Here is a 24,565-nt window from a genome sequence, read left to right on the forward strand (position 1 = left end):
GGCCCTGCAGACGACGACGGGCACCCAGGGGTGGTCGTGGTGTCGGCGGCACCAACATTGGGGAGTTCTTTGTTCTGGTTCGGGTGCCGTGGGTCGCTAGTTCGGGGGTACCTGTGCTTGGTTTGGTTCCTTGGGGTCAGCGAGAAGGGGTGTCTGTGGGTACTGCTGGTGGAGGTGGCCCCTCCTCTAACCATTCATACTGATTCATCCTTTTCCGTAGCATTTTAACCAGCCTAACTCCGCCCGGCGGAGCGTATTATCACGCTGAGATTTCATCACCTAATGATTTAATCAATTTAATCACCCAGCGCCCCGTCCCCCAGGCTCGCTGCCCACCTGAGTCACTCCTGATGTCCCCTCTGGGTGCCTGGCCGGGACCGTGACTCATCCCCAGCCGCGTCTGGCAGAGCCTCTGACGCCGCTCAGTGCTTTGGGCTTCCTCAAGCCAGCCGTGCAGGGCCCTGCTTGCTCTTAACCCTTTGCAGCGGTGGTGCCCTGCAAGCCAGCGCCGAAGCTGGCAGTGGTCTGGGGGCCGCGGGACCATCTGCACCCCAGGTTGGCCCTCTGGGCAATAATTGCAAAGCATTTTAGAGACACCGCTGGATCAAACCAAAGCTGCAGTCCCCTGGGAGGCGGGGAGGATTTATTTCCCTCTTCCCTCTCCCCTCCTGAAAGGAAACCGGAGCACAGACCGGAGGCAAAAGCTGTGCAGAGAGCCAGTAATGCGATCTGCGGGGCTGGATGCCCTGTTCTGCGCGGGGCTGTCTGTGCGAAGGCGAAATATTCATTTCATGGGGGAAGTCAAATAGCTGCTCTGATCTGGAAGCATTTTGCTGAGGGTTAGCGGTTATATAAAACAAAGCGCGGCGGAGATTCAAAGCTAAAACCTTCCTGGAGCTCCCTTATAGGGACTGGAAATCTGGGATTTTGGCTTAATCTGAGCGTGGATTATTATTTTTTCTATTCTTAGTTCCAACTTTGCTCTTGTGTGCTGATAAACGGCTGGGCCTGCTGCATCGCTCTCAGAGGCTGTCGTAATTTGCTGAACAGGAGCGAAACGCTGCTCGGCAGGCTTTGGGTGACGGCAGAGCTCTGAGCTTGCATTTATCCCCAAGTTTCCTCCGTAATTCAGTTCTTGTTACGGACTGCACAGCTCACGAAGCACTGCGTGGTGACAGCGCGTCGCCACTGATGTCTTCCTGTGCCAGGCCATGAAGTCCATGGAAACTCCTCGTTAACGCTGGTTTTGAAGTCAAGGGAAGGGTTTGTGTTTGCATAAACCGTTCACGGCAGCAGATCGTCATTATGTAGGTGTATTTGTGGCAGGAAACTGACTTTTTTTGGCAAAAGAAAAGTATGAAACCTTCCCGGTGCAAGCCCAGGGCAATCCTGACCTCTCCTCCTGCCTTGCCCCAAATGACCGGCAGCTTCGGGAAAGTTGCTGAAGCTTCTCCCAGAGGTAAGAGGGGGACCCCAACCTCTTGTGCTGCTTCGAAGCTGCGAGTGTCGAAGCTCTTGAAGCCCTTAGGAGGGGAGCGCCGGCACGGGGGCTCTGCGGGCTGCCAGCCCTCGGGCCCTGCCCGTCCCAGCCGTGTGTAGCTGGGTCCTGGCACCGCCGGGAGCCCCCTGCCGCGGGGACGGGTGGAAGCGAGCCCTGCTGCAGGAGCTTTAGGGCTCGAACACGCCGTACGCGTGGCCGGCAGGTACGTGAAGAGCATCGTGTTGCTCCCCTAGCCGAGGCATCTCGCTCCTCCTAAAGGCCTCCTGGGTGCTGCGGGTGCTGGCAGCTCCCCGTCGGCACCCCGGGCAGTGGTTTTGGGTAAGCGGCACTAAAAACCAAACGCGGGTGTCCCCGCGGTGACACGGGGAGGGTGCCGGCGGGGCCAGTCGAGGCAGGGAGCTTCCTGCTGCCGGGGGACAGGGCTCCGGGCAGCTCGGATGGCCACGAACAGTTACTGGCATGGGGTCCGGGGGGGCCGCTGAAAGAGGACACCTGCGGCCGCTGCCTCCCCCTTTTGCCTTCCCCGGGAACAGGAGGTCGCCATCTGGTAGCAGTTTAGAGAAAGTCAGCGCTCTGAAACGAGCCCATTGTATCGTGTGAAACACCGGGGCGACGGGCTGGCCTATTCCCATAAGGCTCTTATGTGTCTGAAAGCGCAAGGAAAGCTTTCAGTGCTTAAGCAAGCAAGCAAATGTAACCCCTGGGTTACAGAAACCATGTGAGGGGCAGAGGATGTTTAATGGGAAGCAGCTCAGCACCGCGGCACAGCCCGGGGCTCAAGTTGCAAAGCAGCCAGCGCAGGTCCGGGAGGAGAAAGCATCCCTGGCTGTTTATTTTGGTCTCCTCCAGAGCTCTGTGCATAGAGGTTTCCTTGTGTGAAGCATCCCCTCGCCTGTTGCTTGGGGTGTTCTGGTTAAAAGGAAAAGGAAAGAAAGAAGGAGCAGATGTTCCTCTGCTGACAGCCCCTTCCCACGTGCTGCCCGGGGCAGGACGAGTGGCGTCGCCCCCGGTTCCCAGCACCCACAGGGATGCTCAGAGCCTTTGGGCAGGAGCCACAGAGCCCTTCGTGTCCCCAGGGCGCCTTTGCCTCGATCCCAGGGCTTGGGACGTGGGGGGGGACCCTCCTGCAGGGAGGGGGCTGATGAGATGCGACCCCCCAGCCTGGAGGGGAGCAATGAGACGCGACCCCCAGCCCTTCCACTTGCCTGTGGCTTTTCTGGAACCCCGTGGCTGTTGGCGTACGTGCTTCTGGGATCTGAACCAGACCTCTGCCCCCTCTTCCCAGTTTGCAGGATCCCCCGAGGAGCAGCTTTAAACGCGGCCGGGCCCTGACCGTGGCGTGACCAGGAGGGCGCAGCGGTGGCACCATGCGAGCATCCCCAGCACGCAGCGGATGGGGGCACGAGCTCTTCGCTGCTTCTCCGGCAGTGCTCGAGCCCGGGATGAAGGCGTGTGTGTCTTGTCCCCAGCGCCAGGCTGGCAGGGAGCAGCCCACGGGCATTGCAGCCACTTGGCTTGAACCCCCTGGGTGGCAGAGGCGGGGCGGAGGGGACGGAGGCACCGGGACGGGACGCGGCCGTGCCAGGAGGGGCGCAGGAGGGAAGCGGCGCTTCCAGAACGGGGCTTTAAGCGGGGGGGAAAGCATCGGCAGCAAAAGGAAATCGTGAAGCTTCAAGTACAGATTTGCTTTCTTCCATGTGTCAAAACATTTTCGGAGGATAAAATTACTTCGCAGAGCGGCGACGGCCCCCGCGTGCGCTGGCATTCACTTCAGCTGGGCTGCCAAGCTGGGGGTCGAGGCCGGGGGCTCGCAGGAGCTGCAGTTGCGTGCAGGCAGCAGGGCAGCAGGTGCTGCCACGCCGAGCCCCACGTGCCAGGATTAGCGCTGGGGCCGCTCAGCGCGGGGGCTGCCCGGCTGTCCCTGCCTCCAGGGGGGTTGGGAAGGGGCCGAGCGAGCGATCCGCAGCCCGTGCTCGACCGTGGTGCCGCCCGGGTTGGGTTGGCACCGAAAGGGAGCACTTGGGAACCTCGCTTTAGGGGATTTCCAGCTTGTTTGCTGTGGGACGGGAGCCACTGCCTTCCCACGGCACGGATTGAGGCAGTGGCTGCCCGAATTGGGTCCGAATCGGTTAAAAGGAAACGCGTGTAAATGACAACCCTGCTTGGCGCTCACGCCCCGCGGCGCAGGCACCTCGAGAGGAAGAGGAGGAAGGGCGATGCTCCGCGCCTCCGACACCAGCCAGCGGGAGGGTGCTGCTGGTGGGGCTGGGGAAGCCCTGCTGACCCCAAACAGCCCCAGGGAAACGTCACAGGGGGATATAACCCCGCAGCGGGGCCGTCCCCCTCCCTGCTTGGTCTGGGCCATCAGGGATGTGGCCCTGGAGCCTGCGGGGACACCGGGCACTGCCCATGGCTGCCAACAGGGCCCCAGCACCGTGCGGGGCTGGCCTTGGGCTCCTGTTGTTTTAATTAATACGCCAGCTTCCCCGCAGGAAGCCAGGGGAGGGTCCTGCGGAGCAGAGGCTGTTTGCTTTCCTTTCTTGGCTCTGGACAGGACAGGCTATTTTTAAGCTTTTCTCTTTTTTTTATTTTTTTTATTTTTTTTTGGCCGTTGTTTTGCTTCCCAAGCTTTTTCTCTTTTCTGCGCGAGGAGCAGGAGCGAGGTGACGCTGCGCAGGGGAGCTCCGGCCGTGCTGGGGACCGGTGTCACCGGAGGTGGCATCCCTGAGGGACCCCCCTCAGGACCCCCTCGCTGCTGCTCCGGGGCACGGCGTGGGCACAGGAAGGGGTATTTGGCTGGTTCCAGTCCTCTGTGCCCCTAATCGCGGCTTTGCAGCTCTTCCTTAGGCTTTGGGAACCCCCTTTGTGTCTGGGCTCTGACCTTTTCCTCATTTTTTGCCGCGGGGCCCAGAAGGACCTGGAGAAGTGCCACTTCTGGGTGTTGTACCCAGGCCGGGCCTGAGATAAGGGCAGGGGATGGCAGCGCTCCAGGGGCCGTGCTGCGGGTGCGGGTTTGCCCCAGCCATGGGGCGCTTGGAGAGGCTTGGGGTCAGCAGAAAGGCTGCAGGCAGCGGCTCCTGCAGTGCCGCCGCGTTCCTCACCACCAGGTCACTGCTGCCGTCATTTCTTTCGGCGCTGGCAAATCCCGCGGGGACCGAAGGGAGCGGGGCTGACGGGTGGCTCACACCACAAACCCGGGAGGTCAGCGGGGCTCTTCGTACCCAAAACTTGCTGACAGCTCAGGAAGAAATCCCCGAGCCGCTGGGTGCAGTGACATTTCCAGAGGGACGTTCACAAAGGGGAGAAACTCAGAGCATTTCCTTCGCTGTCGGGTTTCTTGAGAGCATTTGCTCCTCCGGACACGTCTGTCCTTAGGCTGTTGGGCTGCTTTGTGGAGGGGAATAAAACTCCTCCTGCCAGCCAACTCAGTGGCGTGACGAGCAGGTTTCAAAAGCCTGAAGCGGACAAAACCTTGATGGAAAACCTCAGGGAACCGGCGGCACGGGGCTGTGTCCTCCACCCACGTCCCCTTCCCCGTGTGGCTCTGCCTGGGGACAGGAGGGGCTGCTCTCGGGACGTCCCTGCTGCTCCCGTTGCCTCCTGCAAAGAGCAGCCTGGGCTTGATCCGCGGTGTTTGAAACCTGGGGCATGGGGGCAGGTGGCTAAAATGTGAGACGTGATGGGCGGTGGGAGTGGTGGAGAAGCGTTGAGCTCCCGCTCGCTTTTGGAGAGCTTTGGACCTGTCAGAGCAGCTCCCAGGCTGGGGCTGCTTTAAATCGGTCGCTCGCTCTTGGGAGCTGATAACAGGATCGGATGCGGCTCCGCAGTGCCTGACGTGCAGCCTTTAGGGGGTCCAGAAAACGGAGCAGATAAAATGGAGGAAAAGGGTTTCCTTGCCAGCTTCTCCATTACCTCCCCGCAGGTGCAGTGGCTCCGCAGGTGGCAGCCCCGCGTGGCTCCGGCTGTGCCGCGGGTAGCGGCCCCCCTCCATGGGGCAGGATGATTCCACGTCCTCCGCTTTGTTTCCTGCTCCCAGCCCCTCCTTGCCCTGGATGTTTTGAGGTGCAGGGTTTGTCACTACTAGTTGCCCCCCCCGGGACCCCTCCTGTCATTACTGGGGGGAACACACGAGCAGCTGGGATGCCGTACCCAAACGGCACCTCAGGGTTTCCAGGCTTGGGCGGCCTCTCTGCACATCCTGCCCCTGGCAGGAGCCCGTCCCACGCATGCTGTTGCTTCCCAGCGTTTCCCACGTGGGATTTCGGGCTCCAGCGGGGGGACCGAGGTGTGCGTCCTTGCCCACATCCCTGTGTCCCTTTGTGCTGGTTCCTGGGCGTGGAGGGCTCCCAGGAGCCGCTTCTGCAGCGTCACTGACACAGAGCACCCTGGGGAGGCTCCTGCTCCCAGCCAGCGTTCGTTCAGAATAGTTTTCTAAAGCCCGGCGTCCGTATTTAACAGTTCCTTGGGCATTCCCCCGAAAAAAGGGAAAACAGCCCAAAGCCGTGCGTGTCAGCGGCTGCGATCTGCTGCCGGAGCGGAGCCGAGCGGCTGCCACGTGGACGCTTCCCTGCCCCTGCTCGCTGCCGGCAGCCGCGGCAGCTGCCTCCCATGGCCGAGCCCGGGGCCGCTCTGCTGCACGCCGACACCTCCAGGGCTCTGCAGCTCCTCCCGAGCTGCAGGAGAAGGGGGGACCAGGGGTGGCCGGATGGCAAAGGGTGAGGGAAAGCCGTGCGCGAGGCTCTCCTGCACCCCTGGCATCCTGTGGGATCTAGGGGCAGATTTTCAAGGCGATTTCTTGCTGGTGTTGCCCAGTTGGTGTAAAGGATGTGGGGACTCAGCCCTGAGGAGTGTGTCGGGCGGAGCAGGCTGCTCAGCCTTGCACAGCTCAGCCCAACCTTGCCCCCCCCCCCGGAGCTGCGCATCGAGGAGGGGAGCATCAGCCACAGGTGGGGGCTTCCTCTGGGGGTGCTCGATGTCCCCACTGCAGCTCAGAGCCAGCGAGCTGAAGGTCTGTCTCCAGGAGGTTTCCTTAGAAAGGTTCCTGGCTTGGGGGTTTTGAGGTTTTCAGTCTTAAGCAGCCTGTGGGGACCCGTGTGCCAGGTGGAGCCAGACGGCAGGGATGTGTGCGGGTGTCTGTGCTGCCTGCTGGCGTCCCACGCGTCCACGTTAGGGCAGCACGTGGCTCGGGTGGTGGTGGGAGCGGTGTCAGACCCCGCCTGGTGCTGAAAGGGGGGCTCTGCTCCCTCTGGAAATGTTAACTGGGAAATCCTCTCGAATCTCACTGCTAACTCTGCTGTTGCATCTCTCTCTCTCTCTCTTTGCCTCTTCATTTCCCAGTTGGTTAAAACAGGGGTGATGCTGTTTAGATTTTAGGATGTCCCCAGCACCTCCTGGTCTGCCCCTTCCTTGTGCTGGGGGTCTCCTGCTCTTGTTTTTAAAGCACTGCAGCCTTTGGCTCAGAGGGTCTCTGGGGTTGTTTTTAAGGATATGAGCTCCTGGGACTGCCACCTTTGTTTTTGTTGCCGCGTTATTTGGGTTCAGGGCTCTTCGGAGATTGTTTTCATGTTCCGGAGGAGGATTTTGCTGGCAGTGGTCACTGGGAAGCCGGTGTTTATCTGTGCATCCTCTGGATGTGAGAGGCAAAGGAAAGCCCTCGGAGCGCGGCTGCCGAGCCCCAGGCTGTGCCGTGATGGGGAACGGGGCCGGCTAGGCTGGTGTAGGGGAGGCTGGCACTCCACGTTATGCCTCTGGGGTTGAATTTCCTGCTCCAATTTCCAGCTTTGTCTCTGGGTTTGTAGCTTCTCTCGGCAGAGCCTGGCCCTCAGTCAATGGGGCTGTGAATCCTCACGTGGCACCGGGGAGGAGCAGCAACAGGGCCGCGGGTCTCAGACGGTTCCTGTGAGCGTCCCTTGAGATGCGTAGATGGCTGGTAACTAAATTCTGCGTTTCCTTTAATGTCTTTCAGCTCTGAAAAGATCTTTTGAGGTCGAGGAGGTAGATCAGTCTTCAAATTCCTCCACCCCACAAAGACGGACCCCGAACCCCCTCCTCAGGTCCACGGTGTCCAGCTCCACGCAGAAGTTTCAGGAACTCGGTGCCAGGACTTCGGAGCCGCCTGCCAGGCATGCAGACCCCACGGGCCAGCGATCCCCCAAGTCCTCTCTGAGGAGAGTGGAGCTCTCTGGACCCAAACTGCCCGAGCCGGTGTCCAGAAGAACAGAAATCTCCATTGACATCTCATCCAAGCAGGTGGAGAACTCCACCTCGGGCTTGTCGAGGTTTGGCCTCAAACGAGCAGATGTGCTGGGGCACAAACCCCCGGAGCCCACCCCGCGCAGGACTGAGATCACGCTCGGCAAGCCCCAGGAGCCAGGGCTCCGCAGGGCGGAGGCGCCGGCCTCAAAGATCCCCGAGATGCCCCAGCGCCGAGCCGAGATGGCCAACGCTCCCCTGCCCGACGTGGCCACCAAGCGAGTGGAAATTCAGGTAGCCAAGGCTGCCGAGCTGCCAGCCCCGCCGGTGCGGCAGGCGGAGGGGTTGGAGCCTGCCCCGGCCCCGCAGCCGCCCCAGGCAGAGCCAAAACCACAGCCGGTGCTGGTCGAGAGCCCACCAAAGAGAGAAGAGGGTGAGTAGAGCTGCGGCTGGGGGTGGGAGGCAGGTGCACGGCCGCTCCTCACTGCGGGTTCAATGCCTGCGCAGGGCTGCTGAGCCCGGAGCGCTGCTGACGGCCGCTCTTCCAGCTCAGCCAGTGACGGCTTTCGGCGCTGGGCTCGGCTCTGGGCTCACAGGTGTCTAAACACGTGGCTGTTAGCTTGGTTTTATTCGGGCTGAAAGAGCTGTCAGCTTGAATAAGAGATGCTATCGAGCCCTGAAGAAATAAAATGAGAGAGTGCCAAAAGCGCGCTGCTTGCGGAAAGGATGCTCGGGCCAGCTCTGCCTGCAGACCCAGCGCCTGCACAGCACCCAGAGCAGCCTCTGGAGGGATGGGGAACGAGGTGTCCCTCTGGAGGTGTCTCTGGGATGGTTTTTGTTCGTCTTGTTGCTCTGGGCTGTGGACAGAAACAGCCTCCTGGTTAGCAGGGGCAGGGTGTTTTGTTCTCCTGGCCGCCGGAGCCAAAGCCCGATAACGTCAGGGACCGGAGCCACCGCGACCCCCGAGCCCTGCCCCACGGGGGCTGCGCCTTGTTTCCCATTCAGCCTCTGTTGGGCACTGAAGCCAGCGTCCCTGCGGCTCCAGCTGAGGTCTGAGCACAACTTCAGTGGTGGCTCAGCCTGGGCCGCCCTGCCAGGCGCTCTGTCCCCAGCACCGGTGTGGATGATGCCCCGGACCTGTTTTTTCCCTGTCCTTGGCCTCACCCTGCTGGGTTTGGGCTGCGGGGAGCTCCCCGGGCTCTGCACTGCAGACAGCTGGGCGCTTTAAGCTCAGGGGACCATCTCAGCTGCTGAATCCCCCAGCTGCCTGGGGGGAAAGGGGGGGCTCTTTGCATCAAAAGGGACTCCAGAAACCCGGGGCAGCTGCTGGGGGTGAGTTTTACCAAAGAGCCCAGCTGTCTGGGGCCTGCCTTACAGAGCAGGACAGCCTGGCACTGCCACAAAAGGGGCTTTCAGTCTAAATACGGCCGAGGAGAGCCAGAAGCAGAGCTGCAGGAGCAGGAAGGGCTCTGGCTGCTTCTCCCCCCGGTCAACACGGGCACGCAGCCCGGAGCCCCTGCCCCTCACCCACCCGGGGGTGATGTGGGGCAGGGGGCGGCATCTCTCCCTGCTGCTGACACAGGAATTTGGGGGGGGCTACACCCTTGGGGTGCCCTGCGGACGGGTGCAGAGGCATGCAGCCCTGCTCCCTCTCGGTGTGGGGCACCTGAGGGATGCTCGTGTGGCACAGCCACCTTTGGGACCTGCTCGCCTTGCAGCTCCCTCGTGCCAGCAGCCGAGCCGGGGGTGCCGTGAGCAGCCCCCAGCCCCGTGCCGGGACACGCAGCCCCCAGCTGCCGGTGCTCAGCTGCACTCCCTCACGCCAAACCCCTTGTCCCAGCCCTGCTGCCTGTGCTGGAGGTATGCGGGAGAGCACGCTGTGCAGGAAGAGGGCAGCTGGAGGAGAAGGGCCATCACCCGAGGGGCTCGGAGCAAACCACACAGGCAAGCAGCTATCAGAGCCGAGCCTCGTTCAGGTGGGGGGCTGAGACTGCTGGGGAGCAGCACAGGTGGGGCCTTGGTGGGGCGCAGGAACATGAAACATTGCTCCCCACCTCTGCTTGCCCTCTCTGCAGCCTCCTCACGCTCTGCTGCACGCCCCGAGGAGCAATGCCTGCTTCCCTGCAGGGTCTAACGCCGGGTTTGAGTGGTTGGTGACGGGGACACAGGCCATGAGAGCGGCTGGGACGAGCCGAGTGAGGAGGTGATGTGGATTGCTGCGCTCAGAGAGGGTCAGAGAAGCTGGGGCAAGGTTTTGATCTGGGCAGATGCAAGGGGAGAAGAGCTGTGTCCCTCCGTGGGGGGACACCAGGCGAGGGGCCCCCTGTTCAGCTGCCTCGTGCCCCAGTGGGGCACTGCCCGGCACAGCCCGTCCCTCGGGAAGGGGGCCCTGAAATCCTGGCCAGGGTGCCAGAGGCTGGATAACAGGCCAGGCTTAGAAACGTGTTTTCAGAGGCATGTTGGAAGATTGACAAGTTTGGGGCTGTTACTTGAGGGCTTGTGGAGGCAGTGGAGTATCACGGGTGGCTTACTCATTTGTGGAACATCTCGTTCGCTGTTCTTTGTGTCTTGCAAGCTGGTGATGGCTGGGAGGGGAAGGCATCGCTGGGCCCAGCAAGGTTAATGTTTTTCATGTCGGCTTTATCCTCTCTGTGCTCCCCCCAGATCTGGACCTGTTTGTACTTGGGGTTGAGGCTGGCTGTAGGATCTCAGGTTACAGGTTAGAAGTGATCCCAGATGAGAAATGGAAGCCGCTTTGACCTGATGATTTGATGTGACCCTTTTTGTCCCTGCCCGTGGCTTTGCTGCCAGAGCCTCCCCTTGCCCCTCTCCCAGCTCCTGCACACCAGGAGGGCCGTGCTGGTTCTCCCCGGGGTCCTTGCTCGCAGGGAGGCTCCGCAGCTTGGGTCGGTGAATCGAGGTAGAAGAGGTGAATAATGGGAACCTAAAACGGGAGCCTGACCATCCTCTGCAGTGGCCGCGTCGGAGCTGTCAGTCTGGGCAAAGCACATCCCTGCTGATGCGTGGTGGTCCGTGGGTAAAACTGGCTGCAGAGTGCCTGAGGTTCTGGCTTTTTTGAGCCTTGTCCCTCCGCCTCCCCCTGGTCCCTTTGGGGCAGCCGCACGGGTGCCAGGGTCTCTGAAATAGCAGCAAGGTCCCCGCTCCTCTTCTTCCACAGAAAAAGCATGACAACTTCAGAAGAATGAAGCAGCTCAACTTTTCCACTCTTTTTTCCAGCCCTGGACCCCTACGGCAAGCCTTGTCTTCAGAACTTGCTGTTTTTCACTTGGAGGCTCCGTGAGAGTGAGCGGAGAGGGAGAGGACTTAGCTCTCCGCAGCTCTCCCTGGGGAGGACGTGGCCAGAACTCGGGGTCCCATCGCGGTGGCCCTGCAGCGAGCCTCGAGCCACCAGCTCGTAGCAGAACCTCGGGCACCTTTCCTTTGGTGCCCTTCTGTAGGGATGAGAGCGGGGCTGGAGCAGGGTTTAGAGAGATCCAGAGACTACGAGCACGGCTCTGCCCACAATAAAGAGGCCAGGCCTGTGTGCATAAACAGTGAGTAATCATTTCCAGCTCCCTGAGCTGCACAGCGATGCAACTGTACGAAGAGATTAAAGCTGTAGGGAAACGTTTCCTTAAAACCAGCTGACACATTTGGGCTACGTTACGGGTAGCCTTTTTTTTTTTTTTTTTTTTCTGTTGTTATTATTTTTAACAGGAAAGCGCCTCCAGCCCGAGATCCCAAACGGGGAGGCTGAATGAGAAATGCAGAGTCCCAAATCCGCGTGCTCGGGGCAGGCGCCAAAAATGAGATAATCTGGAAAAACGGAGCCCTGCCGCGCCGGCCACTTGGAAGGAAGGCGTGCGAGGAGCCTGCGTGCGTGGGAGATGCTCGTGTCCCCTCGCGGGGACGCTGCCCGCCACGGCAGCCACGCGAGGCCACGTGCATGGCCGTGTGTCAGCGGGGGGCTGGCAGCTCTCTGATTGCTCCTTCCCACCGTGCTCTCTTCCCCTTGGCTGTGCAGGGAACAGCTCAGCTCGTTTCAGGGTGTATTTGGGGCAGGAACGGGGCCAGGGGATGTGGATGTGCCGGCACTCTGCTGCGTATCCTCACCCACCGTGAGCACTGCTCCCAAACTCACAACGCGTGGGCTGCCGTCGTGTCCAGCTGCGGTCATCGGGGTGAACGTGGGCATTCGTGGGCCCCTTGCTGTGTTTCCTCTGGGCACCTTCAGGGTGACCTAGGGGGGAGCCAGGGCAGTGCCCGAGGAGCTGTTGCTGCTGCCTCCTGCGCTGGGCAAGACCCGCAGGAGATGCGGGCTGTGCTTCGGAGACAAATACAAACGGGGAGTTCATCTGCCCCACTGCAGGTCCCCGAGGGCCTGTAGTCAAAGCAGCGACCTCAGCAGCCGGATTCATGATGAGGAGCAGTAGTTCCCATGGGAGACCTGACAGCTCCCCCTGCCCTGCCCTGTTTGAGAGGGGAACGGGACAAAGCCGTGGGTGCTGAGCCGCGGGGTGCTCCTGGCAGGGCTCTTCCATGTCTAGTTTGGGCCGGGGACAGGATTGTGCATCAAGGACGAGGTTGTGCATCGACACGTGCTCCCAAAAACCTGCGGGGAGCGTGTAGGGCTGCGTGTGTTCGTGGAGAGGTCCAAACCTCCCGGTGCAGGCGGAAGGTGACCGGCGGTACCCCGGGGCATTGGGCCGGAGCATGGGCCCCGCAGGCCTGTGGGGTCCCGTGGGGCTCCTCATGGTGGACTTGGAGCCTCGTGCGGCTGCAGGGCCCTTCCTGAGCTGCACCCAAGCCTGTGGGTGAGCCCTGCGGCCTGCTGCTGGGTTTGCTGGTGTGGGAGCGATGCTGAAGGCCACGGGACCCGCAGCCACGGCCGGGGGAGGCGGGCGTCGCGTGCAGGCCGGGCGAGGACCCGCTCTGCTTGCCTCGTGGTGTCGGCACGTCTGAAGCCTGCAGCAGCTGTGCTCCGGGACATGCTCCCCACCCTTGAGCTCCTCTGGCATCGTGAAGCTTTCTCACATTTAGGTTAATCATCCTGCAGGCTGATAAGGCAAATAAAACCCGTTATCTTGACCGAGATAAAAACAAAGAGTTTGCTTTGATCTCTTGCAGTAAGGCCCGGCCCCTCGTTTTGTGACTTCTCTGCTGGGGGAGGGAAGTGATGGCAATGGTGGTGAACCTTCTGCAGCAACGAAATAGTTTTCTTCTGAACTATTTCTAGAGGCCTGTCCCTGCCTGAGATGTTTCTGTTGGCCAGCAGCTGAGAGGACACCACAGGCTGGGTACGGTGCCAACGCCATAAACTGATAGAGGGCCTGAGGAACCGCATGGAGATGGCCCGGAGATAAACTTGTTTGGGGAAGATCAAACGTTGTTGTGACCAAAGAAGATAACTTGACAGCTGGCCAGTTGTGTCCCTTGCTCCTCCAGCAAACAAACAGCCCCGCAGAGGCTTTGTGTCCTCCAAGATGTTGCAGTGGAGGCGAGGGGAGCGTGGCTATAAATGGAAGAAGCAGCTCCGCTTGGATGGCAGCCTGGGCTCGCCTCCCAGCTGCTCCCAGCCTGTGCAGGGGCGTGGGGAGAGGGCTGCTCTCCTTCGGGTTAGGTGAATTCGGGGCTTTTGTTCCGTTGGTCTTCTGGATGGTCTCGGAGTGGATTTCTGTAGGATCACACAGATATTTCCCTCCTCAGTTGTTTCATTGTGCCTTGGCATGAAGGCAGCAGAGGACGTACGGAGAGACAAAGCCGGACCAAAGGAAGTGCTCCGAAGTGTTGGACCAACAGCAGAAGTTGGCATATGTTTAAGAATTTAGGAAAAGCACATAATTTTAGCAAACTGTGTAAGGTCGCAGTGCCAGCTCAGCAGTGCTGACATGGGGTTTTCCATGTGCTCGGCTCCTCCTTGCTTTGTCTTGCCTGCAGTTTCTTCTGCAGAAGTAGCGGGCCGGACTTTGCATAGTGCAGGCAATTCGCATAAGGGGGATTAAAAATTACTAAAAGCACCTTTCAACATCTTGAACTCCAAAGACTGTTGATGCTTTAGCAAAAACGAGCATAACCTTGCACTTATGTTCTAGCTTGTCAGCCCCAGAGACCGTGTCCAGGCGTGTGAGCTGTGGAGTCCTGGCAGCCCCGGCCCTTGTGAGGTCTGGAGCTGCAGGGGCTCCGTGGTGCACCTCCAGCACGGCCTCTGCCCGGCATTCACAGGGGGCACAGAAATATTAAGTGCGAGCTGAGCACCTGCCTCCTGTTACCTCCTTGTGAGTGAGAGAGACCTGTGCGGGGAAGGCTCCCGGTGGCTCCATCTGTGTGTGCTGTGCGGCGTTCACCGTGTCTCACCAGAGCTTGAGCTAACCACCTGCACGTCCATCTGAGGCTGGTGCAAGTTGTCTCCAGAAGGCTTTTTCTCTGCTGAGCGTAAAGAGAGACGCCGTGCGCTCAGTGCAGCTGGAGACGCATCCGTTTCGGCAAGGCACATTTTCCCCTTGGCTGTTATTTCCAGAGACAGAGGTGGAGAAGGATGCTGCAGCGGGACAGACCTGTGTGAGCCGCTAGTCCTGGTTATCCACAGTGCTTCACGGCCCCCCTGCAAGCCTGGTCCCCTGGCGTTGGGTTGTTCTGCCAGTGGGTCACTGGGGACTGTCATTTACTTAGGTTCACGGATCAGACCGTCTTTGATGCTTATCGACAGCACTTTAAGGTTTTACGATGGCTCTGTCTTCTGCCCTTTCCTCCTCTCCTGCTGTGCATGGAGCAGGACGCACGTTCCTCCCCTCTCTCAGATTAAACCTCAGTTTGGGGAGCTCTCAGCCAACGAAGGTTAGACGGGAATCCCAAATGTTATGGTGCCTAAGAGAGAGCAGTGATAAAAGTTAACGATACGTAAGGTCTTTAAGGAGCTTTCTCAGTTATAACTGTACGATAGCTCGCTTCTCTTAAATTGTGGGGCTTTTTTTTTACTCCTTTTAACTCCAGCACGAACACAGCTGGGTGTATTTCAGGTGTGACGTTAGCTCTGGAGGGGACCGCGGGTACTGCCCACCCAGCTTGGGCTGGGACCCTGCCTGTTCGCTTCCCTGGCACGTTCTGGCTCTGGAGGGGGTTTGTGTTTACTCTGCCTGGCATTCTCTCTGATCCTGGAGGCCGTGCTGCTTTTTACTAATGCCCCAAAGTGCTGGTGTCCTCTGCAGCCTTCTGTGCTGGTACGTGGGAGCGCAGGATGAGTCCCCAGCTACGGCCTTTGAAGCTGTGCAGCTCCTGCTGCTATGGCACAGAGGGTGCTGTGCTCCGTCGCATGTGCAACGTGTTTTGGAAGTTTGCTGCCAATTCGCTGCCATCTGCAGCGGAAATAAATTCAGGGCCTGGGAGCCTGGAGAACATTGAGAAGATGACTCGAGGCTGGGAGGCAGGACAGCCTGGCCAGGAGCTGCTCTTTCTGTTCACTCGCTCATCACCTCGGGTGGATCCCTCTGCCCTTCACCCGTTCCTGTTTCTTTCCTAATAAAGAGCTGGCGGACGTGGCAAGAGGTCTGGGGTTTGGTCCTTGCATGGACGGCTTCCTCCGTCCGGGAGAGGTCCTGCAGCCAGCCCGGGGGAGAGGGAGGGTGTCCGCCTGTTTCTGCATCAGGCCCTCTCCAGGCTGCTCTGCTTTTCTGGCTGCTTTCTCCTAAATTTGAAAATCAGCGGGTGGTCTCCAGAAGCCCATGTGTTCAGTGATCTGTTTTCCTTTTTCTCTTGGATTTTCTCGGGCGGTTAGATGACAAGGATCTGTTCGGGGCCGCAGTGAAGTCATTTATGGGTCGTGCCGCGTGCAGCCCAGCCGTGGTGGCCGGCCACACACAAAGGGAGGAGGGCGGTCGGTGGGTGCGATGTGCGGTGCTGGGGGGGTGAGGGCATGGGGCACGGGGGTGGCAGCGCACCCTGCGTGTCCCCAGAGCCCCCGGCTGTTTTCCTCCTGTGCTCTGGAGCCACGTGGTGCACCAGGGTTTGCAGCAGAGGGAAGTAGAGCGCGGTGAAGTCTCAAACTTGCAGCAGGAAGCTTGGAAAGGGAACCTGAGGGCACCCAAAAGGCTGCAAACCCCGAGCAGGAGAAGGACGTAGGTCGGAGAGGGAAAAGGGATTTGGAAGGTAACCTCTGGATGCGTGTGAATGGGAGGGAGGGAGGGAAGGAGGGATGGATGCTGCCTCCTGATTTATGGGCGATGGAGACTGCTGACGCTGGGAGGGGTGGAGCAGGCGCAGGCAGGGAGTTTGGGATGCTCTGTGCCTCGTGTCCTCCCGTTTCCATCTTGTGCAGATAGGAAGGGGAATGGCGATTACCTTGGAGTTGTCCGGATTTGTCCTGGGAAAAGAAGGAGTAGATGTGAGCAGCTTTTCTGATAAAACGCAATTGTTTAGACAAACTCTGGCTGAACTCACTTCCTCCTGCAGCCCAACGCACTGATAAATTGGGAGGGGTCGGAACGGGGAGGCCGAGTTCACTGGCTGCTGAGCCCTTCCTTGGGGTCTCGCCACCCCCGAGGTCTCCCATCTGCTCCTTCTTGTAGCCTTGGAGAAGACGAGAGGACACCCGTGGATGGGCTGGGGGCCCCTGGCAGGGATGAGGCCATGGTGGTGCTGGTGCCCTGCTGTCTCCAGGGATTGTTTTTATGGGGGAGTGGGATGAAATCTGAGATCCTGCCGTAACGCTGCTGTCCCTCCTGCCATCCCTCTGGGACACCGTCCTCCCTGCCCTACTTCGTGTAGGACACAGAAGTTCGCTTCCAGCTCGGGAGCGCGCACCCCGAGGTTGGGAGGTGAAGGGTTCCTGCCCGGCCCTGAAGGAGCTCTGGGATTTCCTCTCTGCTCCGTGGCTTCGCTTCCTGGGCAGAAAAAACCTTGGAAAGGATGAGCTCAGTGAATCAGACGCCTCTGCGTGGACCCTGGGAGCCTTTGTCCCCCAGCAGCAAGGCAGCGTCCCCGCGTGTCACCCAGGGAAGGAGCATGGGGAGGCGATGGGAGCAGTGCAGGCGTCCGGCTGTGCCCTAAAACCACCCTGCAGAGCTCTGGGGCTCGGGCGTTTGGCCTCCCCTCTGCTTGGGGGAGCAGGAGGACTCGCTCGGGGCTTATCTCAGCCTCTCGAGTGGTTTGTGGGGTGGTCGATAGAAAAGCGAGCAAACTGAGGCCATCTCATTTTCAGACACGCAGACTTGGTTTTTCTCTCATGTTGCCTGCTGTTGCCACTCTGGGGAAGCGGGGACGGGAGAGGTTGCACAGATTTTCCCTAGAAGAGCCCCTCCTCTGCTCTCACAGCCCCAGCTGCCAGGCTTGCTTCTCAAACAGTTTGCAGAGGCTCAAATATTGGAAGGGCAAAGCGGTGCCTGCAGGAAATGGCTGAAGCTTCCTGCTCCCGGGGTGCTGCGAGTGTCAGCGCGGCTCCGCAGCGATCCTGGACGTCCCGCACCCGGCGAGGAGCCCGGGGTGAGCCGGGGCAGCCTGAAAAACGGGCAAATTGTCCCCGGCTGCTCTGGGCTTGGGGTTTGGGCTCTGTGGGGAGAGCTGGACAAAGGTGGGGGGCAGCGTGTCAGCGGGAGGGCTTTGCATCGGAAAAACGAGGGGGTCTTGGGTCAGGGTGGAGGCGGTGAGCGGCGAGGCCCTGAGCTCTGGTGCAGTGTTCGCTGCGGTTTTATCTGCCACCGAGAGGGCCCCTGCCATCCCCGAGTGATGGGGGAAAGTCTGAAAGAGATGAATGACGAGGATCTGAGTCAGTCCCGCGCGGCTGGGGCCGGAGCGGGACCTCCTGCATCTGTCAGCAGGAACAATGCTGAATGCCTGCCTTAGTCAGAGCCAGAACATTCTCCCAGCGCGGACGGTTCGCACTTCGTGCTGGCTGAGCACCATCTACCTGGCCAGGCAGGGAATAGCAGCTCCCTGCCTGTCCGTGCAGGACGGGGATGCACAGAAATGGAAGAGAAATGGGACTTGTGGGGAGGTTTGGGGAGGGCTGTGCGCCTTCGGATGTGACTCGGCTCACGGGGGATCACCACACCGCTAGGGAAGGCTGCTCCAAACCCCACTGTGTTGGTCAGAGCATGGAGCCTTAGGTAATTTTAATCAAAAGCAATCAAATTGCTATCGGCAGGCTGAAAATGGCCTAAGCGATGTGGGTGGGAACCCCCAGTTAACGCAGAGGACTGAGGTGGGAGCTGTGGAGCAAGAAGCAGGGTAACCCGGACACCTCGAGGCTGTGCCCTACAGCACCGTGGGCAACTCTGATCTCACTTGTGCTGCCTTTGCCGTGTTAGTCGCTGATAAGCCCCAAATTGCCCATAGTGGAAGACAAATGAAGGCTGCCGTGTCTGCGCCGAGACACGTTGTGGCGGTGGCAGGAGCTGAAGCAGCGCCTGCGGTGCCCGGTCGGGCGGGTGCAGCACGGATGGAGCGCTGAGCCGTGCACAGAGCGGCCTCCGTTTGGGGGTTTGTCCTTGGCCCCTTCTTTCCCCGTGCAGGAAGGTTTCACGGGGTGTCCCCGTTCCCTGTACGTGGTGCGAGGAGCAGGAGGGCGGCCACACGACGGGCTGGGAGGGCTTTGCCCTCCCGGGTCGAGGGCAGCAGCTGCCCGGCTCGCCCATCTCAGAGCAAAACCTGGAGGAAGAAGTCGGTGAAGCAGTTCCCCACACGGGTTCCTGGGGCCGTGGGTGCCCTCGGGGAATTCAGCGGGAGAGGAAACGTCCTTCTTGGGGCCGCTGAGGCATTTGGAGCCTTGCTGCTTTCTGCCGAGCAGCTGTGGCAAAGCTGTGGCTCTGCAGGAAGGAGGAACATGGTGCGAATCGCTGGGCGGCTGATTTATTTGTCTTCTTTCTGGCTGACCTCCGGGGTCCCCTCCGAGCCCTTCCGCGGGCCGGCTCATCCTGGCGAGGGACGTGCCCCCCTTCCCACGGCTCTGCGGGGACGGGAGAGCCGGGCTGCAGCACTGGGGGAGCCTCGGAACCAGCTGGGAAAGGTTTGGGAAGGGCTCGGCCAAGCGCTGCGCAGAGGTCAGTGTGTCTCACCCAGCTGCGGCTATCAAGGAGCCAAAGCTGCTCTCTAAGGGGGCCTTGATCCGAAATGGGGGGAACTTGGGGTGCAGGGGTGAGTCTCAGCAGGCCTCCATGCAGCCCTGAGGTCCTGCTTTGTTTGAAGCTTGCTTGAAAAATACCCTAAATTTTTAGGGTATGAGGTTTAGGGTATGAGGTTAGCTGAGGTTTGCACCTCAGCCCGTGCTCGGATGCTCCCAAGCTCTGGATGCGGGGTCTGTTCTTGGACACCCCTGCGATGCTTTGCCTTCGGGACCAAAGCGGTCTGATCCTGCCTTGTGTCTGAGTGGGGGCTGGTGCCCCGAGTCCTACCGGTGCCACGGGGACACGGGACAGCGGGGTTTGGGGCCCAGGAAGCGCTGAAGTCAGCAACGCTGCCAGCTCCTGGCTACGGGCGAGAAGCGAGCGCGGCGCCCTGCAGAGCCGCAGACCGCGGGGGCGCAGAGTGAGGTGCTGCTCTTATCTGCCTTCATCTGCAGCTTGCGGCGCCGCTTCCTGGGGACAGAGGCAGCTCTGAGGGGGTTGGGGGCTGCCGTGGGGCCCGTCTGGTTTCGGTGGCTGGCGGACGCTGGGGCTCGCTGCAGCTTGGGGCTGGGTTTGTGGGATGGGGCTTTGGAAGCTGGCGGGGAGCACGGTGCTGAGTCCCTGGGGACTGCTGCGTGGAGCAGCCCCAGCCCTGGGCCTGCAGCCTGCTGCAAGCTCTGGCCCGCGTAGGAAAGGGGGATGAGGCCGGGGGGACCCTTGGTGACAGGTTTGTGTCCGGGAGAGCTGCTCCGAATTCATCCCGTGGGAGGGTCTCCTTCCGCTGGGTCGGAAAGCGGTTGTGGGGCTGCTGTGACGGGGTTGGGTTGTGGGCGCTGCACGGCGGGGCGTTGGGTGTAGCACACCCAACAGGCACAGGGGAAACCCAAAATGGAAACGGGAGCCAGGCTGGGTCTGCCCGTCCTGCGTGCGCGTAGTGCCGGGGAGACCACAGGGGTGATGCCGAGCCCCGGGCACTTGGTTCCCGCTCGGCTCCAAATTACGGCTGTGGGCACGGTACGGGTACGGCACGGCGGTAGTTAAAGCCATCAAAGCTGGAATTAGGCGACGAAGCACCGCTCTGGCTGTCAGTCCGAACCCCTCTGGCTGTCAGTCCGAACCCCTCCGCATCCCCCAACTCCGCACCGCCCTGGCTGGAGGAACAGATGCACAAAACCCCCCCGGCGTGCTCCATTACGGGGAGCCGGGTGAAGGATGAGGAGGGGGCTGGATGCCACACTGGGGGGGCTGCGAGCCCCGCGTGGGTTAAACTTCCCTCGGGGCTGGTCCTGGTGGCGCGGTGCCTGGCGTGAAGGATGGAGCCCGGCGCAGGCAGCCCTCCCGTTGGGGCTCAGCACCGCCGCCGTAGTGCCGCAGGCGGCAGGAGAGGGGCAGGGCAGGGCTCAGCTCCATCCCGAACCTCTTCCAAACCCCTCCTCGGGCGCAGGATGCCCCGTGGGATTACGGGGCGCGTGAATGAGGGGCTTTCTTAGAGGAGGCTGAGCAGCCCCCAGAGGGCTCGCATGCAGAAGGAAGAGCGCGTTGCCAAATCGTAGGAGGAATTCCCACGTTCCCGTTCCTTCCCCTGGCTGCCAAGCCCTCCTCCTCTCCTCCAAGGCTGATGTATTTAGCTGGATTTAACCTTTGCTCGAAGAAATGAATAACAGGGGTCTTTCCCTTCTGGTTTCTGGGTGTAAATTTACGATTCAGAGACGGTTTTGTACGCACAGCACGATTCTGCTGGGAGACAAGCCGGGCGAGAGACCAGCCGGGAGCGAGCGCATCACTCGGGGCTGCTTTGTAGCCGGGACTTTCCGGGGGCCTGCCGAGAGGTTTCTCTTCCTTCCTGCTCAAACAAACTCCGCCAGGGCAGGCTTTAGGTGTCAGTCAGATCTCGCCGTTTCAGCACGAACGGAAGGGCAGCGGCGTGGGACTTGGACTCCTCGTGCCTGCGGTCACGGCGGCGCTGCCCGGCCCTGTGCTCTGCGCCAGCCCTGCTGCAGCTCGCCCGACTCGGCACGGCGGTGGTGAGTGACGGTGCTTGGGGGACGAGGAATTTTTTCCCTGCTGATTTTTGCAGCTGAATGCTACGAACCCGGGTACGGTCTCCTCGGGGTGCCCAGGTTTGAGGTTTCCAGGAGGTGGAGAAGCAGGCGGGGCTGTTGTGCGTCAGGGAGGCACGGCTCCTGCTGGTGTCCTCTGCCCTGGGCGCTATTTGTTTGTCTCGTGTGGTCCTAGCCCTGGTGACAGTGATGCTAACAGTTGTCACCAGTCGTGTAATCAGTAGTGCCCAGCTGTGCCAGTGCGTGGACCAGGGCCCTGGGTACCTCCGTAGGTTTGGGGCAATGTATGGGGAACCCTAAAGGTGGAACAGGCACCGTCCTCCGCTCCTGTGCGTGGGCAGATGCCCCGTCTGTCCGGCCGGGAGAAGTCCTGACGGAGCTCAGCTCTATCCCAGGACACTGTGTGGCCTGTAAAGAGCTGCGATGGCCACTTCCAACGCAGCAGGATTTGGCTCCTGCTTTATTCCAAAGACCAGCCCCTCTGGAACTCATTAGGAGGACGCCCACGTCGGTGACCCCGAGGTGTTCCTGGCAGCAGCCAGCCGTGGGGGAGCTGCCGCTGGAGCGGGGTGCTTCGGGGGGTTGTGGGGGCGCCGTACGCTTGTTGCAGGACCCCCAAGGCAGCACGGGGTGTTTGGGCCCCCCCGTGCCCCTTCCCAGCGCCCCGTAGGTGTTGGGAGCAGGCTGGCCCCGGGCGAGTGATGCCTTCCTCCAGCCGGACCTCTGGGGAGTGGCCGGACGCCTCTGTGGAACTCACATGTGGTCACAGCCCAAGCTGTGGGATTTGGGAACCTCAGAGTGGGATTTGGAGTAATTGCCAAAAAAATACCAGCTCACTGATGATAAAAAGCTGCAGCCCGTGGCATCACAGCCAGCTCGGGATGCTGACCCGGGCAGTGACCCCAGAGGGTTTTTTTCTCGCAGCCATGTGCGAATCTCTGTAAATCCGTGCGCTCCCTTTAGCTCCTGCCCGCAGCACTCCCTGCAAGTTGCCCAGAAATTCCACCCTGGTGTAATTTAGGATACGCTCCAGCCTGCCCCGAGAACATCTGGTATCTGTGCACTGGATGATATTAATCATAGCACAAACACAGCCAAGTGTTAAATGGCACAGCCCTCCCACCTCCCCCCCCCCGTTTCAGCGTTCCAGCCATAAAATTAACCTAGCAGCCTGGGCAAGCGGCGATCTGGCAGGAACAACTGCTGTGTGGGATGGAGGGATGAGCAGCGCTCCGACGTGGGCCAAGAAACCACGTGCTCCTACGGCTCTTGTAAATCCCTGCGGAGTTCGAAGCTATTTCCTGGTGTTCTGCATCTCCCGAAGCCACGAAGGTTGGTGCCGCGCGGAGGCTGCGTGTGTTGTCTGGAGCATTGCCCGGGGAGCGGAGCCTGCTGGTGCTTGGGGTCTGGATCTTGCTCCCCGACTGCAGGAGGACAAACAGCCCCCCCCCCGGCCCTGCTTCGCTGCACTCGGTCAGAGCGCTGCGCAAAGGGGCGAGACGCTGCTGGCTCTGCTCCGCAGGTGGAGGCGCAGAGCTGCAGAGCCTGTGCAGGGTCGCACCACCGAAGTGTGTGCATCTGCTCGCTCCTAGGTGCCTGAGTTTCTGCTCCCTGGACTCCGGGTTTCCCGTAAAGTCAGGGCAACGAGCACACAGGACTGACCCAGGAGGTTTTTTTATTCCTGTTTTCCCTCGGGAGCAGCCACTGCCCGGGTGGCAGACAGCGGGCAGACGCCCAGCAGCCGCTCCCGGCTCTGATTTGCCCCACGTTACCCAGGAAACTTGTGGCTGAGTTTAAAAAAGAGACAGAAAAAAAAAATCACAGCCGTGTCTCAAGTGCTGGTGCAGCCGGCACCTTAACCACGGAGCCCTGCCTGGCGAGGAGGCAGCCCCGGCCTCGCTGCGCGGGGCGGGGGGGGGGGGGGGGGGAACTCCTCCGTGGTGCCTTTGATGTTGGCAGGATTTACCCGCGCTGCCCTGGGAGAAACCCGAGTGCTTTTCATGTCTGGCTGCGAGGCAGGCAGCGAGCCAGGAGGGATTTGATTCGCAAGCCCTGAGCGAGGGGAATTGGGCGAAAACTCCTCCGAAGTTAGGGAGACGCGGGGCGGGGAGCCGGGACGCAGCGGGCCCACGTGCTTTGGAGGCGGGAGGGCAGCAGCAACGGGCGCTGCAGCATCCTCGGCTCCGGCGAGCATTGGCCTTCCCCTGCTCCCCGGCTGCGTAAGTCTCTGCCCGAGCAATCCCCGGCCCCTGGGAATCAAAACCCCACGCTGGGGTCTCCGTGGCTCAGTGCAGGCAAGTTGGAGCCCTCGCCACGAGCCCGAGGAGCGCGCACGGGAAGGGAAAGGGCAGGAGGGGGGAGCAGAGCGGTGGCTGAGCACGGGGGAGGAAGTGAGGGAAAAATACCAGGGGCATGATGCAGGCATCGGGACAGGGAAACGCTTTGTCAGGGCCTGCGGCACGGGGAGGCTTTTCTGAGCACGTGGCTCTGCGTGCTGGGGTGGGCGCCGGGCTTGTGCCCGCGGCTCGGGGGGAGGCAGGGCCGGCCGTGCCTCCTGCTGCGGGGCTGGAGCACCCCGGGAGCAGGGAAATGGGGTCACAGGGGCCAGTTCCGGGCGATGGGGGCTCCTTTCACAGCTCCAGCACCTTTGGGTGCTGGCTCCGAGCTTGCTGGCACCCCGTGGCGGGCAGCCAGATGTGGGTCGGCCGCGGGAAGGGGCCGACCCAGCCTCGCCTGCCTGGCACGTGCGTGCCCGGGTCGGCTTCGCCGTCTGCGTTGGCGTGCTGCTGCTGCTGGAAAACCCAGCCCTGCAGCGCCGCGGGGAGCCTACGCCGTGCGAAAGGGCGGCTGACGGCCTGTGAGCCTCTGGAGGCTGGTGGTGGAGAGGGGGGTGATGGGGCTTGGGGGGGGCAAGGGGGGGTTAAGGGACCCCGGGCCCCCGATTCGCTGGCTGTGGAGGGGACGCAGTCAGTGATGGGATGGATTTCCTGATAGTAGAGCCGCTGGTCCCCTGGCTGTGCCCGGGGCTGTGCTCAGCCTGGGCAGGCTGCAGGCACCTCAGAGCCCCTCTGTGCCTGGGGACACCCCCCAGAAATAAAAAATAAATATATAAAGAAAAGGCAGGGGGAGGTGCAGGGCTAATTCCTTCCAGCTGGGGAAACGCTTGGGCTCTTGTCCCAAGACCCCGGCCCCGCAGGGGGCCCTTCCTGTGTCTCCCCCCCATCTCCCGTTGCGTTTCTCTGGAACTGGCTCTTTTGGAACAGCCCCATCCAGCCTGGGCTGGGGCTGGGGCTGGATTTGGGGCCGGGGTGGGCAGCCCAGGGCCCGATCTTGCTGCCAGCTCCCAGCACCATGCCGCAGGCTGGTGAGCGCTGCCCATTCCGCGGGGCGCACGGCCGCCTTGCTCGCACCCTTCGGGAGCATGGCAGCGAGGGGAACCATCAGAGCTGGGGAGGGGAGGGAGGGGGCGCTTTTCTTCCTTTCTTTTTCTTTTTTTTGGGGGGATAATATTTTAACAACAGCTCCTTATTCTTCTCCTGCCACTCGGGACGGCTGCTTGCACAACGATCGTGGGGGAGTGGGAACTCGCATGGCTAAGCGGCGCGACGGGAACCCTCGGGACTCGCTGAGCGCGGTTTGTCCCAGGTTTGCTCGTGGGCAGCGCGGGGTGCAGGCAGCTCGGGGTGCAGGCAGCTCGGGGTGCAGGCAGCTCGGGGTGC

The 24,565-nt window shown here is 61.1% G+C and overlaps 1 protein-coding gene across 1 annotated transcript in view; it reads left to right on the top strand.

Annotated features, from left to right (window-relative positions):
- SEPTIN9 (septin 9) overlaps positions 1-24,565 on the top strand; it is an 88,207-nt gene that overhangs the window by 32,488 nt on the left and 31,154 nt on the right. The window contains exon 2 of the mRNA XM_035342263.1: positions 7,467-8,126. Coding sequence (XP_035198154.1) covers positions 7,467-8,126 — 660 coding nt within the window. The remainder of the gene's footprint in view (positions 1-7,466; positions 8,127-24,565) is intronic.

This window comes from Oxyura jamaicensis, chromosome 18 (assembly GCF_011077185.1).
Source record: "Oxyura jamaicensis isolate SHBP4307 breed ruddy duck chromosome 18, BPBGC_Ojam_1.0, whole genome shotgun sequence".
Taxonomy (NCBI): Eukaryota; Metazoa; Chordata; class Aves; order Anseriformes; family Anatidae; genus Oxyura; species Oxyura jamaicensis.